General features: G+C 52.3%; 1 protein-coding gene across 1 annotated transcript; it reads right to left on the bottom strand.

Moving 5' to 3' along the window:
• Nucleotides 1–1,655: 1,655 nt before the first annotated feature.
• Nucleotides 1,656–10,158, bottom strand: LOC144100110 (protein argonaute-2-like). The gene is made up of 5 exons (XM_077633145.1): nt 10,001–10,158; nt 5,542–7,578; nt 4,848–5,075; nt 3,887–4,214; nt 1,656–1,740 (listed from the first exon to the last, which is right to left on the bottom strand). The coding sequence occupies exons 1-4, from the start codon at nt 10,070–10,072 to the stop codon at nt 3,903–3,905; spliced, it is 2,649 nt and encodes an 882-aa protein (XP_077489271.1). The 5' UTR covers nt 10,073–10,158; the 3' UTR covers nt 1,656–1,740; nt 3,887–3,902.
• Nucleotides 10,159–20,155: the final 9,997 nt, after the last annotated feature.

Here is a 20,155-nt window from a genome sequence, read left to right as displayed (position 1 = left end):
TCCTCTTGTCGCCTTTGGCAGACCTATGAACCGTTCCCAGGTTTTCTCGAGGCGATCCTAACGAGGACGCGCCACACGGGGCCACCTGCTGATTGTACCATCACAAAGCACGAGAATTCGAATGGACTTCTGTACACATGGCATCGTATTCGTCTCACGCTGAGCGCATAGTCTCGACACTGTCAGTGATGGAAGTCGACGGTGCAGTCAGAGCACGAAGTGTCCGAGAAAACATTTAACGACTGCTTGAGCCATGGTGGTTTTTACTGGAAGCCAGAGGTGCGAACTTCGATGCCGGCCTTATTCACTCTTCGTGCCAGCAGGACGTTTGTGTTTGTGGGGTACAAGATTAACTGCGTCGATTGCTGTCGTGCCCCAAAACAGGCAGCACCGTCGCTATATCTATTGTTTTTTATTGGGATTTGAATTAGTTTGCTGACATATAGCGTGAGTGTTAAGGAAACCCATTCAATGTCTGCATGTGTTCTTGGAGTATACGAGTCTTCAAGCGTTCAGTTAAGGTGGAAAATAGAGTACATTGCATCCTCTTTTTTTGGCGGCCTCGTGGTGGTGGAACTAATGCAAATCACCTGCCAGCACTGGCCACGTTTGCCTAATTTGGCTACGGCTAATTATGGGGGAGGGATGATGATGCTGATAACTTCTAGCGGCAGTCTGCTGCGTCCTTCTATCGCCGAATGCTTAACAGTGCGATGTTAGCAGTAAGAACGTTAGATTTCAATACAGCCATGTCGCCGCAACGCGAACGCGCAGCTTACGTAAAAACAGTTTGCAAAAAGTATGAAGCCCTGAAGCTTTGCATTGCTTTCAGTTAACAAGTACGTGATGTGAAGCACTGTATATGAGGCGACGTTTTCAGACGATTTTAAACATCTTTGTTTCCGTAGCCACGACATGGTTTAATACGGGAATAAGTTCAAAAATGTGTCTGAAGCAAGACCAGAACAGAAGCACTGTACGAGTGAAAACTTACTGCTTTTCTGAGCAATAAGTGTTGTGAAGGTAGCCCTAGTCCAGGGCACCTGAGGAGGCGTGTGTCCATTCCACCAGCCAGTGCTGGTAATCTGGTTGCAGCTTAGTTCCTGGTGCGGGGATTTTGCTATAAAACAAGAGACTTACTCCAAAACGACTCGGCAGTCACTGCAGGCCCGAACGCTACACTGGAACAGTGGGTGGAAAGATCAAAATGTTGCCGAAGAAATATTTGGAGTCCCACAGAAGCACGAGATTATATTGCATACAGATCACCTTCCTAGCGCAAGCTGGAGTCTTGACAAAGGTTGCACATAGTTACAGGCCGAATTCAATCCCAGGCCCAGAAACATCCGGGGTTCTGATCTAACCAGGAGTGCTGGCAGAAAAGCAGGGAGTGGGTGGGGGGACGTAGAACTCTGGGAACGGTGTTAAGGCTGGTTTGGTTTTGAGGAAAGGAAACTGCGCACTGTCCAAGATAGTAATTGCCTACCAACGTCCACACACGAGCAGCCATATGGCACAGCACCCGCTTAATTACAGACTGTTACTCCCTGCCCATATTGCTTACTGTAACAGGAGTCATTTCATGTACTGTCGAGCAGTTGTGAATAAAACAACGCAGTTATGTCACGGGCACCAGTCACTTTATTTCAAAGTTAAAAAAAACACGTACCCTTTAATGTCATTGCACCCATAAAGTAAAAAGAAAAAAAGGGTGGTGGCAGTCTGCCCTGCTGCTGAGACCTGAAACAAACAAAACGCGCAAGCACAAGAGTCATGCGGCTGATTCAAACTGCCAGCTTGCTTCTGTAAGGGAGCTGTGCTGTCAGCTTGAGTGCAGACAGCACAGCTCCCTTACAGAAGTTTCTTTACACAGTCTATATAACTAATCTCAATAGACAAAAACTAAAGAACAGTCTATAGGCAACAAAATACCTATAGACAGTCTATAGACAATTTATAGATTTATGGCCATACCCTTTTAGTCGACTTGTCTATAGACAGTATCTACTACGAATTGACAAAACAAAATATCAACAGGAAGGCTATAAGAAGCCTATAAGCTATCTATAGACCATTTTTGTAAGGGAAGCTTCCCGCGCCGGGAGCATCGCACACTAAAGCGGTAACAAAATATTAGGGCCAACACACGAATAAGACATTCTCCTCATTTGTATATGATCAAATTTGTCACCGAAAGATTTTGCATGTTCAAAAAATCGCGGATTTTAGGCAGTCATTGGTAAGAAAAATGAAAGGGGACACAAGGTCCGCCTGAAGGGTATAATGCGATAGTGTAACCCTTACGTCACGTAGGTGGCCCACCTGCTGGTTGCTATTGGTTGCTGTCTGGTCGAAACCTAACAGAGCCATGCCCCTGACTTTCCGCTCACGGCACCGATGCCGACCACGCAAATACCAGATCTTATGGAGAACGGGGCCTTTAACGCTATCGCGTTAATATTCACGACCTTTCGAGAAGAGCAAGAGGCAGGCCCTTACCTCTTCCACGAGGTAGTTTCATGCTTGTATGATGCGCCTGCACACCAAGCAGTGTAGCAGGGCATACTCTAGTGAGAGTAATACTAGACGTCGTTGCAAAACGGATGAAGCCCATACACGTGGCATGACTCGCTTAAATTTACTGTGAATTCAAGGGGTGAGGAGACATTCGTACATTACCTAGGCCAGGTATTTCGAAAACAATCAGTGTAACGCCGAATTGAAAGGACGATCAATCTGTTTCCTAGGAATCCAGGAAAAAAGGTAAGAACTACATGCTTCTTTAAAGATAATTGCACAAATTTTAAGTCGACGTTTTGGCATAATATTCAAGAAATATGGAAACTTGAAAAATTAGGTCCTCGTGAAATATAGTTGACTGTATCCTTACATGACTATAAAACCAAAAGCATGTCGTGACCGTTTCGTGACGTCAGTTGTGAATTTCTTAACTGAAAGTTGAACTGAGAGCAGAAACTGCAGGAAAGATTTCGTTAAACTAGGTGTTAACCAGAAAAATATCAGACGTGGCATAAGTCTCAAAATCAATTTTGTAGCCAATAAAATTTTCTTGGTGGTTACAGCCTTCCGCGAGTTGCTAACGAAGGGCAACAGAGGATGCCCTGCAGAGTGAAGAATATTTGCTGCTAAACCGCAACAGCACATGTGCCTAGGAAGTTCAGTGTCAGCTGGCGAGGCGTTACAATCTCTACGGCGCTCATTTCGAACCATCTGCGATATTGCAGTGCCCCAAGTACTTGGTTTTGCTTCGTCGTTTCGTGCAATAAAACTAAGCAGAAACCAGCCACGTGGCCGTCGTTTTGAAGAAGGACGAAGCTAAAGTAATTGCTGCCGCGGTATAAGAGCGTAGACTGTTTCAAAATGGCCGCCGTAGGGATTGCTACGCCTCTCCAAAAAGACGTCACCTTTGTTCGAAATTTCGTCGAAACATCGCATAATTACTTTATGTACGAGCTTTGACAGAATTAACTGTGGGCAACAAGCCTGTCCACGGCTTAGGTCCGGCGTTTCCATGTTTTGTTTGCCAACGAGACTCAAGTTGCTTAATTATCGGCACTGTATAGCGCAACTTTTTGCTAATGAGCCCTCGTGTCGAGAAGTTCGTTCCTATGCACATAGCCTACATTGCTCACATTACTGACCCGCCGTGAAGGCACAGTGGCGATGGGAAGACCCCCGTGAGCCATGCGAAGGCAGTGCACGCTAAGGAACCCTCAGGTGTTCCAAGACTAATGCGGAGCCCTCCACAAGAATACCTCTCATAACCCATGAGCCTCCTTGGAACGTTAAACACAATCACCACGACACATCTAGGTATGGCGCGGTGACGTCACGGCAGCTCAGTGAACTCTAGTGCATCGCTCACCCGGCAGCGGTCCTCCTCAGACAAAGTACATGGCACCCTGGAGGGAATCGAGCACTTTGACGGCCTCGACGTACTGCCTGGTGGTGACCGAGTCGGCGCTGCCCTCGGAAGAGTCGCTGCTCGAGCTAGACACGTCAACCTTGCTCGCCACGTGGTTCTTGGCCCGGTACGCGGCCAGGTGCGCGTAGTAGACGGGTGCCGGGATGCTCACGCTGCGCGCGCAGCGGGCGTACGTATGGCATAGGTAGTAGCTCAGCCTCTCCAGCTCGTCCGCTGTAAAGCTTGAGTCGTCCCACACGACGTAGTAGTGCGACGGCTTGCTCGTGCCCTGCACCGCAGACGCCACGTGGACGGTTAAACCCGCGGGACAGCAGCAATAATGTCTATAGTTTTAAACGACAGACCTCGCGTTACATCCACGCCACTAACTTAGGAATCAAGAGGAAGAAATGGATTCGGGCAGGGTATGAAATGCGAAGGGAAGACAACCGCTGATCCTTAAGGGCAACGGAGTGGATTCCAATGGAGGCGTAGCAAGGGGCGGCAGGAAGCTAGGTGGGCGGATGAGATTAAGAAGTTGGCAGGGTTTTGGTGGCCGGAGCTGGCAAATGACACGGTTAATTGGAGAGACATAGGAGAGGCCTTTATGCCCAGTGGCAAAGTCAGGCTGATTATACTACTGATGATGATGAACTGAGTGTCTCTAAAATTTGTTACTTTTGCTTGTGGCCCCCTTTCTGGAACACGTTACACTTTTCGGCAGCCCTTTACCGGCTGTTACGCAATGAACATCAATGTTGGCGCATATGCAGTTGGTATCCATAGGGTTGCACTGACATGTTCTGAGGACGCTGAGTTCGTTTCTGCGTCATTGGGGAGTTTCAGCGACCCTGCGATCCTCTATGGCTATTAGTAGCGATTATTGAGACTATGCCCCAGACAGCATTCCATTACTGCGCACCTGAATGCCGAAGTGGCTGCAGAGGTAGAAGTCGAAGTCGAGAGGGTGCGTGACCACGGAGTCTACGATGGTGCCGGGCGGCACGTTGCGGCACTTGCCAACCCCGTCCCGCTCACTGGCGGGCATGAAACGCGTGTGGTGACGCTTCTGGACCACAATGAAGGTCAGCGCCGGCTCGTATGTCTCGTTCGGGGAAAGCTCCTGACACGCCAGTCGGATGGCGCTCACCTGTAAACGAGATGAGGGCCAAGTTGTAGTCCTGAACAGGCCGGCTAATTTGTTAAAACACTTTCTTGAGCTTGACACAGGGAATGGACAGGACAACACCAAGGCATGCAGAACTGCTATGAACCGTCATCTCCGCACCAAGTTGGGAGAAACTTATGGCGCTGTGAGTAAATTAGTATCGTATTTGGAAAACTGATAGAATACACATTAATTTGGAAGCGTGTCTGATCACGCTAGCAGGAAATTCATGACAGCTAAAAATGCAACTCAGTGCAAGACAGGTGCGATGAACACCAGCGATGTGGTGTCCAGCGCTCAGGTGTGTTGCATTTCATTAAGACCCGCCAGTTACCGCAGTCCATCATGTTCATTGCTGCATCCGCGAGACAATATGCTGCTGCCTCTTACAATTATAAACAACCCACTAAAAGATGTGGGGATATAACTTATTGCATTCGAAACTTACCTCACGGTTGCGAACCTCCATGAACTGCCCTTCGCTCACTCCGTCCCGGTAGAAGATGATGCGCTCTGGCTTGTGCTTGGTAGCACGGTAAAAGGCCTTCAGCATGTCTTTCATCATGTCCTTGAGGTCCTTGATGATTTCCAGGCGCGAAGTGGCGGCGGAGTCCTCCATCTGGACACGAATGGAGGCATGGAACTTGTACGGGATGGCATCCAAGCTACCAACGCACGCCGCGATGGACGGCCTCAGCTTGTCCCCGGGCGCCGGGTGAGTCACGTCCGCGCCGATGATGATCACCGGCTTCTGGAAGATGTCTGGCTTCTCCTTGGCCAGAAGGCTGTTGTTGGTGCCGCCTAGCTTGGCGTTGATCTTCTGGCAAAGGTTGGTGATGAGCGCGGCGTTGCACTTCTTGATCACGTTGTTGTCCATCACGCACTGGGTGCGCAGCCCGATCTCAGTCTCGGCTACCTGCTTGATCTCGGCGTAGTTCGTGTTCTTGGCGAGCACGATGATGACCATCTCGACTTTCGCCGTCTTGCGCTGCTGCTCGAGCAGGATGTCCCGCATGGGCTTGCGGTTCGCATCAGTCGTGGTCACGTCTAGCGGCTGCTCGATGTGCATGCCCAGTTCCTGGCCGACGCGAATGAGCATCTTGACGAAGTTCTCGAGGCTGTCTTGCTGCGCGAACCGGCTCAGGTTGAGCAGCGTCCAGCGGGCCAGCGTGGCTGGCTTGTAGAAGTGACGGCCCCGCAGTTCCCAGGTGCCGTCGCGGGGCTTGCCGACGGAGTTGTTCTCAAAGACCAGCGACGGCGGGTCCAGCACCCGGCCCTTGAGCTGCGTAGGCTCGGTGTTGATCTTGATGCCGAACTCGTGCAGATACTGGTCGCTGCTCCTGACCAGGTCGCGCACCGACTGGCGGATCTCGTTGAAACGCTTGGCCGGGGGCTGGGCCGTGCGCTTGATCATCTCAGATGTCTGGTTCTCGTCCAGTTTCTTCTTGCAGTGCTGCCCTGCGACGATCTCGCAGACCTCCAGTGGGAGGTAGACAGGGTGAGTCTCGCTGCCGGTCTGGATGCAGGGCAGGTTCGGGTAGGAGAGGCGGCCGTAGCGGTTCTGGAAGTAGGCGGCCACCGAGCAACTGGTGCCGTCTTCCATGTTGAAGAACAGCTTCTTGGCTGGTTCCTTGGTGACACGAACTACCTTGTACTTGCGCTGGTAGGGAAGGTGGGTGACCTTGACGCGCAAACCCTTGAGCTCCTTGTTGAGACGGATGTTCTGGAAGTCCCGCAGTTCTCTGAAGTCTCCTGCCGACATCTCGCGCCGGCCGTCGCTGAACAGCTTGCACATGAAGCTGGTCACCGGCAGAGGCTCGTAGAAGGCGGTGGCCGACATGTCGACGTTGAGCATGGGCTTCCACTGAGCGGGCCGCACGCTCGTGTAGTAGCCGAACCAAACTTCGCGGCCACCTCCGAGGGTGTTGTTGTCGTTCGGGAGCGGCGGCTTGAAGAAGGACCGCCCGACGGGCATGAGTTGGATCGACGGTCCGTGCCGCATGACGATGTCCACGGCTTGGAGGACCTCCTGGGGAACCTGGCTGACACGGTTATTGAAGACTGCGTGCAGCGTGTCCAGATTCACAGTGGCCGCGTACTGGATCTTGACGATGAACTTCTGAATCCGCTTGTCCTCCTCGAAGTCGACCGTGAAGGTGCGCTCGCGGAACTTGAGCTCACTGCGCGTGTACAGGTTCTTACGGCCGTCGAAGGCGGGCATGCAGCCGTTCAGGTCGACCCGGTACTTCTTCACCAGCAGCTCGATGACCAGGCGGTTGATCTTGGTGCTGATGCAGCGGTACTTGCGCTTCTCGGGCACTTTGGCCTCCTTGCGCGTCTCGGAGCAGATCTCCACGTCGTAGTGGAAAACGTTTCCGGTAGGAATGTCAACGCTGAAGTGGTTGGCGGTCAACTGGATCGGCCGACCCAGTTTTCCTTGCGAGGGCCGGTGCGGGAAATGGGATGGCAAGGTCCGCTCGATTTCCTGCAGAACACGCCGGGGCAGTCCGCGGCTAAGGTTTAAACTCCCACAGCGCACAACTAGTGTTCAGAATTCTTCGAGAAAATGTTTGAATATTGAATTGTTATGGAAATATTGGAAGGTATTGTTATGGAAATATTGGAGGTAACGGTCATAGTCAAGAGTTTTTTTTTGAAGATATTTTGTCCAGAATTGTCGGGTAGGCAGTTGAATTACGCACAAATTCCGTTCATTCACTACGCTTGCCTCTGCGTTAGCTGTCTAAAAGCAAACTCCCTCATAAATCGGTTAATCGATATAAGCGAAGATATACTGAGTTGCGCGTCACGCTGCTGATATCGAGAAGTCAAAATTATTTCGGCAAAGTAAGGAGAGAAACCAAAGTGAATGGAATGCATTGGTCAGATTGTCACGTCTCTACGCTGCGGATCGAGAACTCGTGATTTTGTTTCGGCGAGACTCACTTTTTCGCCTGTGGACTACTAGCACGGAACCAACTCCTGTGAGCTCTTAATCGGCCGTAGTACCCTTTCTTATCTTTTACTTTTAAATTACCGTGAATTTCGAGACAAACACGAAAATTTCAAATTTCAGACACTCCTGTGGGGCGAAGTGAGAGCTGTGGGCAACCTGAAGTTTGCAGCGTCAGTCGCAGCGCTGTAACACAGGCCAGCGAGAAGACCAAGCATTCTTTAAGGGAGTGAAGACACCGAATTTTTGGCAATGTACAGAAAAACTGCAATATGAACGCTGCTTTGTCGTGTTAATTAATTGAAACACTTACACTGAACTGTTGCAGAAGCCAGGATGGCAGAATATGAACAAAGAGCTATATATAAGTTTTTGTATGCTTCATAAGAAATGGTGCTTATTGTGTCATCACAACAGTCTTTCGACTGCTGAAAGCAAAACAAATTGCATGAAAGAATAAATTCATTTATAGTTTAGGCGCTTAGCGTAAGCGAATTTCATGGGCGATTCATTTTTACTAATTTTGCGTGCATGTGTGTTGGGTTTTTATGGCGCATAAGCAGCTGAGGCTACCATGCACAGGGTTGGCAAGATCTCACTGCGGCGCTGGCGAACAACTAGTTCTTTAAAAAAGTTGATTACCTGGTGACGCTTCCTTCTTTTATTAATCTAACTACTCGTGACAGGTCTACTACTACATTCTCAGCTAAGAGCAAGCAGGGGTGGAATGGGATGTGTTTGTGGTCGAATTTCGAGATTCCTGCATGAAAACGTATGCACGCCACATTCACAAAAAGGATTTTCTTTGTCACAAATATCTTACACATCACTCGAAAGCTCGCATACACACTGAAAATTTCGGCGAGCACATTGAGCGAGCCCGTAGTGCTTTTACACAACCACATGCCAATTTCCGTGCTTCGTTGAAGCCATCAAGTGACGTGCATCAAGTAGCTGCATAGGCCACGTCTGGACTACCTGAGCAAGCAACGCAATTAAGCACGCGTCTCTGATCATTCTCAATGTGCTGTCTGAATCCCCTCAAAGAATTGAAAATTGTTTTTTGAACAAAGGAAATGGAGCAGTAGACGTCTCTCGTATGTCGCGTAACGATGAGTTGCGCAAAAGGGACGTCCGCATGAAAGAAGACGGGACTGCGTTGTCCCGTCTTCATTGTGATCATTTGAATGTCGCTTTTGTGCTACCCATCTTTACGCTGCTGTGAAGCATTATGCTAAATCACATATGTCGTTGGATATCAGAAGCGCGCCGTAGAGGAAGGCAGGAAGGTGGTAGTGAAAGAAGAAAATGAAGGAAGAGGTACAGTGGAGGTCTGCGGAATAATTTCCTCCATTAATTCCAGAAGGATGCCGCTCACCTCCTATTCAGCCCATACTTTCGACATCAGGCCCTCCCATTGGTCGGACGCCGTCTCCTTTCCTCTTCCCCCGCGGTGCCAAAAAACGCGAGCGGTGCATGCATGCACTGGTGTTATACGTAACACGATCATTCCGGAGACTGCTCAGGTTAAGCATTGTGTAGGGGGAGCCATGGTCGACAACGGAAGAGGAGCAGCGAAGAATGATGAGAGAGTAGATCGCGCGCTACCTTTGTCCGCTGAGGGGCGTTAGTGGAGTTAGGATCACGTGACATTTCTGAAGCCTAGTCATAAAATGCACGGTCGCTAAAAACTCCACTAACCAAGCCATCGCTTGAAGTCTGGCAACTATCAAGAGCCGGGCCACTGCGCACGCGCTGATTGATGCCGACGTGGCAGGTAGGCGCGCTGTTGACGAGAACATGGCGCCATCTGGGCTATGTGCGCATGCGCGGTATGCGCGGTAGCGGCACGACTAAGTACTGATATGCTACGACGGCTTTAGCGCCCACACCCATCCACAGGCTTCAGAAACGTCCGTGGGGGCACGCAGAAACAGCAGCAGCCGCCGCTCACCCGTATCTTGAGCTCGTCATTCTGCGGTTTGTTGTGGCCGACGCCGTTAGGGGTCAACACAGGCGCGACCATCGGCGATGGCGTGCCTTCCGTGGCCGCCACATTGCGAGCCCCGTTGCCGTTGGTGGTGCTCCCGCCGCGGGTGATGACGGCGGCGGTGACAGAGTCCGTGCTGGAGCAAAGCTGGGGCGGGACCGCTGTCACCACCCGCTGCTGCATAGCACTCGCGAAGGAATTCTGGGCGGCGCCATTGACAGGAAGCGCCGATGGGGCAACCGGAGAGCATCCGGTACGTCCTCCTGGACCAAAGGGAAAGAGTTAGCATCACCGATGTCGGAAAGACTTATCGATGCGTGACCAGTCTTGCCAACATGGCATCACCAAACAGCTCCGAGCACTATTGCGCACCTGCAAGAATCGGCTATGTATATGTTACGTCGCTGAAGACATAACCTCACCTGCTGTTGGCTCGTCCACCAGACATACACGAAAATAAGTTAGATCTTTCATTCGGTCAAATTGCACTTTGTTTTCAGGTGAAATTTTTCTAACAGCGAAATAAAAATCTGGGAAAGGCTAAGGGAGGTTGTTGAAACTGGGTAAGCTAGTCTATGAGGTAAGCCTATCAAACAAAGTATACCTTTGAGAGCAAGGTAGCGCGTGCGCGCGCTTGTCGGTGTGTGTGTCGCCTGATCAAAAGCATCAGGCGACATGCCGCGCAGGGGTGAATGTATGGCAAGAAGACTCTTACGACAAGTCGACACGGCCATTGTGAACATATTCACTTGGGGGTTCGAGACCCTCCGAATAAAAAAAAAGAAAATGCGTCGAGACCATCCGACACGACGGATTGACTGCGACCTTGGTTAGATTCGAGCGCGAATAAAAAGCGGCAAAAGAGCGAATTTAAACCAAAATTGCAAAACAAACCTCGTTGCTTAACCGCGACACACACATGAATCGCGCGCCTCCGGGCAAGATGTAATCGCAGACGCCTCGCGCGACAGGCAAGTTTCACAAACCTAGGGGTTAGTGAAATCCAGGCCTAGCGCATTCGCGCAAGACGACCTAAAAAGACGCCACCTCATGACCGTTGAAGAAACCTCGCAGAATAGCGTCAAGAGTCGCGAAAACCGATGACAAAATTAGCTTCGGCCAAAAGCGAATCGCCACTCTCGCTAAAGCGGCATCAGGCGCTGGACGTCGCCGTTTCGCATGCCGTACCAAATGGACTGGGTGGCGCGGTGACCATCTACGGTCGTGACGTCATCCTACGCCGTCCGGTCCGACAGGTCAGACGGGGTGGCCCTACAGCTAGCGATTCGGATGGCGGACCCGTGGCCTCTGTGATAGGCCAGACGGCGCGCCTAGCTCTATCACGGAGGCCACGGCGGGTATGGAAAGCGCCTCCGCGATAGGCTCCGGCGGCGCGCCTAGCTCTATCACGGAGGCCACGGCGGGCCGTGGAAAGCGCCTCCGGGACAGGCTCCGGCGGCGCGCCTAGCTCTATCACGGAGGCCACGGCGGGCCATGGAAAGCGCCTCCGCGATAGGCTCCGGCGGCGCGCCGAGCTCCATCACGTAGGCCACGGCGGGCCTTGGAAAGCGCCTCCGCGATAGGCTCCAGCGGCGCGCCGAGCTCTATTACGTAGGCCACGGCGGGCCATGGAAAGCGCTCACCTCTTCCACGGCCTCGCGGCCGCGCTAGCTGAACGGTCTCCATTGGGGACACAGCGACCGCCCGGCCGATGAACGAGCTCCTTCTGGAACGAGCTGGGCGGAACGTGCCTCGCGCCTAGCCTCTGGCCCGGATGGGTGCGGCCCCCGGGCCGGGCCAATGGGGGAGCGAGCCAGTGTTGAACCCGCGCTGTGACGTCACAGAGGAGGGAGAGTGCGGAGCCGGGGGCGCGCGCGAGCTCATGCCACCGGCACGTGGTATGCGCTTCTTCGCCGTCTTCGACGGAGAAGTCTTCGACGGGGAGGTATAATTTGGTCAAGAAGCGGGACTGGAGCGGTTAGCTGCCGGACAGCGGTTAACAGTCCTGCCAAAGGTCGCGGAGGGCACGGTAAAAGTTCACTTCGCACCTTCGCTTATGGCGTTACGGCAGGTGGACAAGAGAAAGGATTTCCTAAGCTGCGCTTAGAACAACTAGGAGGACTAAGCGAGTTTAACTTGGGAGAGTTTGTCCTCTTGGTATTCCAGAGAAGAGGATCCGGGAGGCTCTGTTCTTCAGCCCCCCTGTACGTACGTACAGCTTTTGTCATATGTAACCAGTATGCATGATTTGCCTACTTAGTTGCACATTTGAGAACTTATGCCATCCCATAAGCTCTAAATCGCATACGGGATTTACGGTGAGGAATGCCTGGTCCTCCCCGTTTAAGACCACTTTACCTTTACGGAAGCTGTAAGGGCCCCACTATATGAGTGAGAAGCAGACCATGCAGCCTAGTTACTTTTGGCACAGACTGCACGTACCTTCGGGCCCCGTGGAGAGGAAAGAGGAAGGCATAGAGGGGAAGGCAGGCCTCCTTTCCTCAGATTAGAGCCCCTCTGATAAAGCCAAAAGAAAATAAAGAGGTGACCAAATGCCTGTCCCTGCAAAGCTGTGAAAGGTATAAACAACCAAAACAAATGAACAGGGGTTAAAGAACAGACGGCAGTTAGTCCAAAATATCCTAAAAAGAAACGCTACCCATAAAAGAAAAAAATCTGTCAGGGTTTGAAATGTAACTTGTTAAACCCATTATTGTGCGAAAGCATTCCCAAATAATAATAATTAATAATTGGTTTTTGGGGGAAAGGAAATGGCGCAGTATCTCTCTCATATATCGTTGGACACCTGAACCGCGCCGTAAGGGAAGGGATAAGGGAGGGAATGAAAGAAGAAAGGAAGAAGAGGTGCCGTAGTGGAGGGCTCCGGAATAATTTCGACCACCTGGGGATCTTTAACGTGCACTGACATCGCACAGCACACGGGCGCCTTAGCGTTTTTCCTCCATAAAAACGCAGCCGCCGCGGTCGGGTTCGAACCCGGGAACTCCGGATCAGTAGTCGAACGCCCTAACCACTGAGCCACCGCGGCGGGGCACATTCCCAAATCACCGAAGTCAAATTTTGGCAATGGCCCGGACCAAATTTGTTGGTCGCCATTGTGCCGGACACGATGAATTGTAGTTGGACATCGACTTTGGTCCAAAATCAACCAAAGTCAAATTTCAGGGTGCGGCCAAATTTTCAGGTGGCCCGGGCTAAATTTGGAGGTAGCCATCGTGTTCGGCGCGTCAGTTATGGCTAGACATCGATTTTGATCAAGATCTGCAAATGTCAAAATTCGGGGCGGGTGAGCCAAATTTTAGGGGTGTACCGGGCCAAATTTGTTGGTCGCCATCGCGTTCGACGCTGTCAGTTATGGCTTGACATCGATTTTGGTCAAAATCTGCCAAGGCCAAATTTCCGTGGGGGGGGGGGGGGCAAATTTTAGGGGGCCAGAGGTCAAGGTCAAAGACCATGCCACCATGGTGGACCACGGTGGTCATGGTGAGCCTTGGAGACATGGCACACCATATGTAGCATACAATAAGGCTGTTGCTGTGGTAGGCATTACAAGGTTATTTCAAATTCATCCGGAGACACAGAATCTGAGTTTTGCATGGGGGAAAAACGCTAAGGCGAGCATGTGCTGTGCGATGTCAGTGCATGTTAAAGGTCCCCAGGTGGTCGAAATTATTCCGGAGCCCTCCACTACGGCACCTTTTTCTCCCTTTTGGAAGGTGGCGCTGCGATCGCCGAGGTGAGCAGACGTGTTCACATCGGCTCGGTCACTGCTAACCAATTACGCAGTGCTAATTACCTCGAAACAAAGTTTTCCTTGCACCAATGTGTCCATGAAGGCGAGCGGCATCGACCGATACCAGCTGACCTAAGAGGTGAGTTTTTCTTTGCCAAATTTTGTGACTTTTTCTACCGCCGCTATGTGAAGGAGTGCTAGGCCTATGCTTGTCCCGCGGACGCTGGGCCCAACACCATCGCACCGGTCGCCGCCTGCCGTACTCGTCGGCGGCTGCCGCTCGTCAGCTCCGAGATGGAGGCGTCCGCTACGACAACAATGATCGTGGACAACCAAATGTGCGTTCAAGTTCAAGGAAGAGAGGTATCACCAGAGGAATACCACAACGACGCCGGGTGGACGCTCACGGGGGAACGCATGTCGAGGCTGCGCCAGCGTACCCCCGACAGCGGCAAGCCCGACGGACGCGGCGGGAGTCAAACAATCCCGAAATCGAAGTTCAACAAGAACGTCAGAGCCTCGGCCATCAAGGCAGCACGCATGCCAGCCATGCCACTGGAAGAGAGCAAGATAGTCGTCAGACCCAGAGGGGGACTGGACATCGTAAAGACCGGCACCACCACCGTCGCTGCGGCCATACTCGCCGCGGCCAATATCACGAGCGAGCAAAGCGCCGCGGACACCATCGGCCCCAACACGCAACAGATCATGGTCGTCAGTACACCGAACGAAGACAACGCGGCAAGGTACGCTAAAATCCAGGAAATCTATATTCAAGGCAAACCCTACGAGGTCAGCGCATATTGCACGGCTCCTCACGACACCGTAAAGGGCGTCATCAGAGGCATCCCCATCGACGCGAGAACCGCCAAGCTAGATAGGAACATCGTCAACGAGAGAAACCCGCTAGCAGTGGGCGCAAAGAGGATCGGCAGCACTACCACCGCGATCGTGGTGTTCCAGGGAACCAAGGTACCGAACTTCGTCCGATATGGTGTCACCCTGATACCGTGCCGCCTCTACAGGAAACAGATCGACGTTTGCCAGCAGTGCGGCCGAGTGGGACACCGAAAGGACGTGTGCCCGACCCCCACAATCAAGACGTGCCTGGCCTGCAGACTCGCCAACCCCAAAGAAGACCATCGCTGTACCCCAAAATGTAAGTTCTGCGGGGGCGAACACCCGACCGGAGACCGAACGTGCAAGGCGAAATACAAGATCCCCTACGTAGTGCGCAAGCGTCAATGGGAGCGCCGACAGGCCGAACGCAAGCAACTGTCGGAGAGCGATTTCCCGCCACTTGACAAGCCGCCAGCTGCGGGAAAGTCAAGGACTCCATCAGAGAACCGCGCGCCAAAATCCAGAGACAGCAGCTGCTGCAAGAGAAGCCTCAGTAGGAAAAGGTCACCATCACGTGAGCGAGTCAGCTGGGTCGACGCAGCTAAAGGGAACAATATAAGGAACGCGCAGAAAATCACCGGAGCCACGAAGAAAGACGATATAAACAAGGTGCGAGAAGCCAACGAGACCTTAAGACAAGAGAACGCGGCGTTGCGAACGACCATCAACAGCCTCACGAGAGAGATCGCCGAGATCCGTAAGTTGATGCTATGCAACAACGAGCCTCTACAGAGACCCACGCCAAGCACCAGCAAGACCGACGAAACAGCCATGAACACCCAGGAGACAGCCGTAGAGGAACCGGCACCGAAGAAGCGAGCCGTCGAGGCCACGCGCAAGCAAACAGAAAACGATCGAGTCGACAACCCCGAGGCCAAATTCGAAGCGAGACTCACCAAACTCGAACAATTAATCACGGCGAACATCGCAGCAGTGACAGCAATGAAACACACAATGGAGACCCACCAAGCCGAGAACACGAACAGATTCGTCTACATCGAAAGACCCTACAGCCGATAGTGAGCCACCCGACGTTTGCGCTCCTCTTCGCGCAACATCCACCCAACCAGGGAACCACGTACACACCAACGCAATCATGGCCGCCAACGCAACAACAGCAGCAGGCTTAACAGCGTGGCAGTGGAACTGTCGCGGCCTCGGAAGGAAAAAGGCAGTCATCCAACAGCCCATCGCACATGCCGCGCGCAAGCCGTACGTGATCCTATTACAAGAAACACTCACCGACACACCGTCCCTCCCCGGCTACAGAGTGCACAAGGGCCAGCCCGACGGGAGAGGCCTGTGCACCCTGGTCAGGAAGGGACTCACGTTCGTTGAGCACGAGCTGCAAAGCAATATCAAGACCGAGCACACACTCACCGAAATCATCCCGGGCAAGAAGAGAAAAGGAAGCATATTTCTGCTCAACATCTACAGCAACCCATCGCAGAGAAAACAGAGATTCAAAACAATACTGCACAGAGCCAGCACCGCAGCAGGCCGCAACACGCTGATCGTCTGCGGCGACTTCAAAGCGATGAACCCAGCCTGGGGCTACAACAAGTACACAGCAAAGGGCCGCGACCTGTACCAAGACGCCATGGAACTCGACTTCACCCTCATCACGGACCCGACGCATCCGACGAGAATCGGTAACTCTGTGTCCCGGGACACCACTCCGGACCTCACGTTCGTCAAGAATGACGTCCGGGGTGCGATCACCTGGAGAAACACGGGAACCGACCTCGGCAGCGACCACACCATCGTGAAAATCAGCATACCGGAACACAACGACACCAGCATCAAAACACACAGATGGATAGACTGGGATGTCTTCCGAGACGCCAGAAGCCAGAAGACAGACGCTGACGACGAGATCGAAGACACAGAGTCGTCGACGGCCGAACTCACCAAGAGCGTACGCGACGCGACCAAAGAAATTGAAACGGATGCGGCGATTGATAAAGCAGACAGCCGGCTAGCGCATCTAATCGAAGCCAAGCAGTCGATACTCAATCGCTGGAAGAAACAACGGCTTAACCGCAGACTCAGAAAGAAGGTGGCGGAGGTCAACCGAGCGATCGAGGAGCACTGCCGCGCGCTATGCACGCAACAGTGGATCGAGATCTGCAACGCGGCAGACGGGCAGATGCATAGCGGGAAGACGTGGAACCTGCTGCGGCACCTGCTCGACGAAACCAAGACCAAGTCGCACCAAAGGGACAGACTCGCCAAGCTCATACATTGGGCGGTCTCGGCACACGGCGCCGACGAAGTCACCAGGCGCATCAGTGACAAATACCTGCCCACTACACCCACCGAACAACACGCGCCGTACGGCGGCCTACCCAACGCGAAGCTCGATCGTGACATCGACGTCGAGGAGGTCCGCGCGGCCCTGCACGACCTCAACAGCCGGTCGGCAGCTGGCCCGGACCTCGTCACGAACAAGGCACTCAAGAACCTCGACGACGGCTCGATTGAGAACCTCGCAAAATACTTCAACAAGTGCTGGAGAGCGGCCGCGCTACCAAAGCAGTGGAAGACAGCCAAGACTATCCTGATACCAAAGCCGGGGAAGCCACCGGACACGGACAACCTCCGGCCCATCTCGCTCACGTCCTGCGTGGGCAAGGCGAGCGGAGACCCGCGCCGAGTAACGGCAACCTCGTAGACGGCGTAGGCCCTCGTCGGGGCGCGCTAGCGCCCAACTGCAGGCACAAATAAAGTTTGCTCCAATCCAATCCAATCCAATCCAATTTCTCCCTTTCTTCTTTCACTCCTTCCTTTATCTCTTCCCTCACGGCACAGTAAAGGTGTCCAACGGTATATGAGACAGATACTGCGCCATTTCCTGTCCTCCCCCAAAAAACAAATTATTATCGAGTAGAGCGCTTAAAAAGGCACAGTATGTCTTGACAGGCGTACCAGTGACAAGTCAGGTCCGCGGGCATGTGCCGACCAAACACACACACACACACACACACACACACACGCGCACACACACACACACACACACACACACACACACACACACACACACACACACACACACACACACACACACACACACACACACACACACACACACACACACACACACACACACACACACACGCACACGCACACGCACACACAGATCTAACTGCTGCAGGACCCTCAGCTCGTATGTAGTGCTGCGTTCATGAAATAGAACCATGAAATTGCCGCTGACTCGTCTTCCTAGTAATAGGGCTATAATCTAGGAGACGCAGAAAGTCATGAACTTTTGAAGTACCAATCTAAATATGCTACCATGAAACCAACAGAAGCAATTCACAGCACAGTGCAAATAGGCTTCCACCAAATAGGCTGCAGGACCGGAAGTGAAAGAACCTGTCTGAGTGGCGTGAGCATGTGTGGACAGCGGCAAGGTCGGGGCTAGATTAGAAGCTAATGATCAATCGAACACACATGGGTTAAACAATTCCCCACAAGTGCAAGCAAACAAATTAAGAAAAAGATAACCGAAACGATTAGCAATTAATAGCCCATTCATCGACCAAAGAACGAGGTGACTCGCGGCAAGAGTTCTTGCTCACCAAAATCGCTACAGGGCGAATCAAACACGCGAGTAAACATTTTTAGAGTGAGTAGAGACAAATAACAGAGAAAAGTATAAGTGAAATTTCCCGTAGAAACAGTCGGCCACATCAAAGATTGCGCGTGCTAACGACGCATTGGCAAATTCGCTCAATTGACCTCCATAGCGTGAACAGCAGTAACCCAGCATCGTATGATTGCACGACACGAATAAATGTCAAGTGTGCCGCGTCTTACTCACTGCAGTGGCAATTTCCCCATGAAAGTCAACTTAAGTAAATCTCAATAACGACACCATCGGCGCTTCTACTCACTCGGAAAAAAAATCCTTTCAATAACTGCAAACGGTAAGCGGTCGAGCCCGTACCAGCGTCGGGACCTTTTTGTGGAAAGCCACAGCTGTGCTTGGTACGGGGGGGGGGGGGGGGGGGCGTAAGCAAAGACTCAAGCCACGAGCGGCTATGCCACCGGTGAAACACCCCAGTGTCGCCACGTCAGCAGACGACGTTCAAAGACTATCAAACATAACGGCATCCACACCGCGAAAAATTCAAAACAGCAGTGAGGCGGAACACCCAGAGAATATGCACTGCACAGTTTAGCTGGCCGCACTAATGAGTCGGAAAACCCGCCCAGACGAGCGGTCAAGTTGACCGACTCGCCGCCGCGACTAAGTGAAAATGAGGTAACGAAGTACGCAATTTATTCTCAACCTCTCGCCTCCGTGGCTCCTGGTTTTGAAAAAAGCACGAATCTTATGTAATGCGTGGGTTACCCGAGTCGCTTTCGGACCAAACCCCTCTGTTCCAGGGCACGCCCACACATTTCGAACACATTACCATGTTCTTAACCTGCGCATCGGAGGACGTATGCCACATGATGAGCTATCAGAGAAAAAACGCGCGGGAAATTAAAAAATAAACGGAAACGACTTACTGCGGAGTGGAATTACATCCACCTTAGACATTCCGCCTTCTCCGAGTTGAACGACTGTGCGGTGAGGCCGCCTAGCCGAAGACCAGCGGAGGTGGTACCGTGCTTGATGTAAGAGACGCTGATCTCAGGAACTCGCAGCCGCTGCCTTAGTCGCCGCTACCAGGAGCCCGGTTGGACTGGGAGCCAGCCGATGACTTGAACGTGTGGGCCCTGCAGAGTTCGAACGGCCACCTGCGCGAGATGGAACAAGTTCGAACGAGTCGGAAGCTATGGCCGCTGTCCAACGTACTTCTCTGCAGCTGAGCGAGGACAGAATGACTACGTCGAAGACTGCTTGTCCCGTCCGCTACTGGGGACGTGGCGCCGCGTTCTCGTGACCTACTTGTGTCGCAACGCCACTGGCTGAAACCCCCGGGGCAGACAGCTCCTTTCACCGCGTTCTGCCACTGCCACGTGGACACGAGAACAGTGCGTGCGTTCCTGTGTGCGTCTGTGTTGCTGCGTGTGTGTGTGCATGTGCGTGTGCGCGCATATGCGCGTCTGCACCACTGCATGCGTCTCTGTGTGTGTACACCAGTTCTTAAACCACTTTTCAGAGCCCGTCCATCACCAGCGACCAATTTTCAAATCTAACTTAATATATCGCCGCCTATGTGCTAATAAAATGACTGTTCTCGCTTTTCAGACAAAACTGACCAGGTTAGAATAGTTTATTTTAACGCCCGTGGTAGCATTAATATCCGCATATTTTGACATTGATACTGCGTTTTTTGGATCCTAAAAACGCGGCATCTGTGGAAAATATCTCGCATGATTAACTGAGTTGTGGCGAACGGTCGCATACGTAGCCGCCCATTTTCCAATCAGAGGCCCTGCGTCAATATTTCCAAAACGGTTGACGCAAATTTGCGACGCACTCGATCGCGCGTCTCAAACGCAGAGCTAAA

This window comes from Amblyomma americanum, chromosome 8 (genome assembly GCF_052857255.1).
Source record: "Amblyomma americanum isolate KBUSLIRL-KWMA chromosome 8, ASM5285725v1, whole genome shotgun sequence".
In the NCBI taxonomy this organism is placed as follows: Eukaryota; Metazoa; Arthropoda; class Arachnida; order Ixodida; family Ixodidae; genus Amblyomma; species Amblyomma americanum.
The sequence above is the reverse complement of the archived record's forward strand: the minus strand, read 5'-3'. Positions and strand labels throughout refer to the sequence as shown.

Coding starts and splice junctions, on each gene's coding strand:
- LOC144100110 (XM_077633145.1), bottom strand. CDS start 10,072: ATGGTCGCGCCTGTGTTGACCCCTAACGGCGTCGGCCACAACAAACCG. Junction 7,579..10,000: donor ATGACGAGCTCAAGATACGG/GTGAGCGGCGGC, acceptor CGTGTTCTGCAG/GAAATCGAGCGGACCTTGCC. Junction 4,215..4,847: donor GCAGCCACTTCGGCATTCAG/GTGCGCAGTAAT, acceptor TCTGCGGTGCAG/GGCACGAGCAAGCCGTCGCA.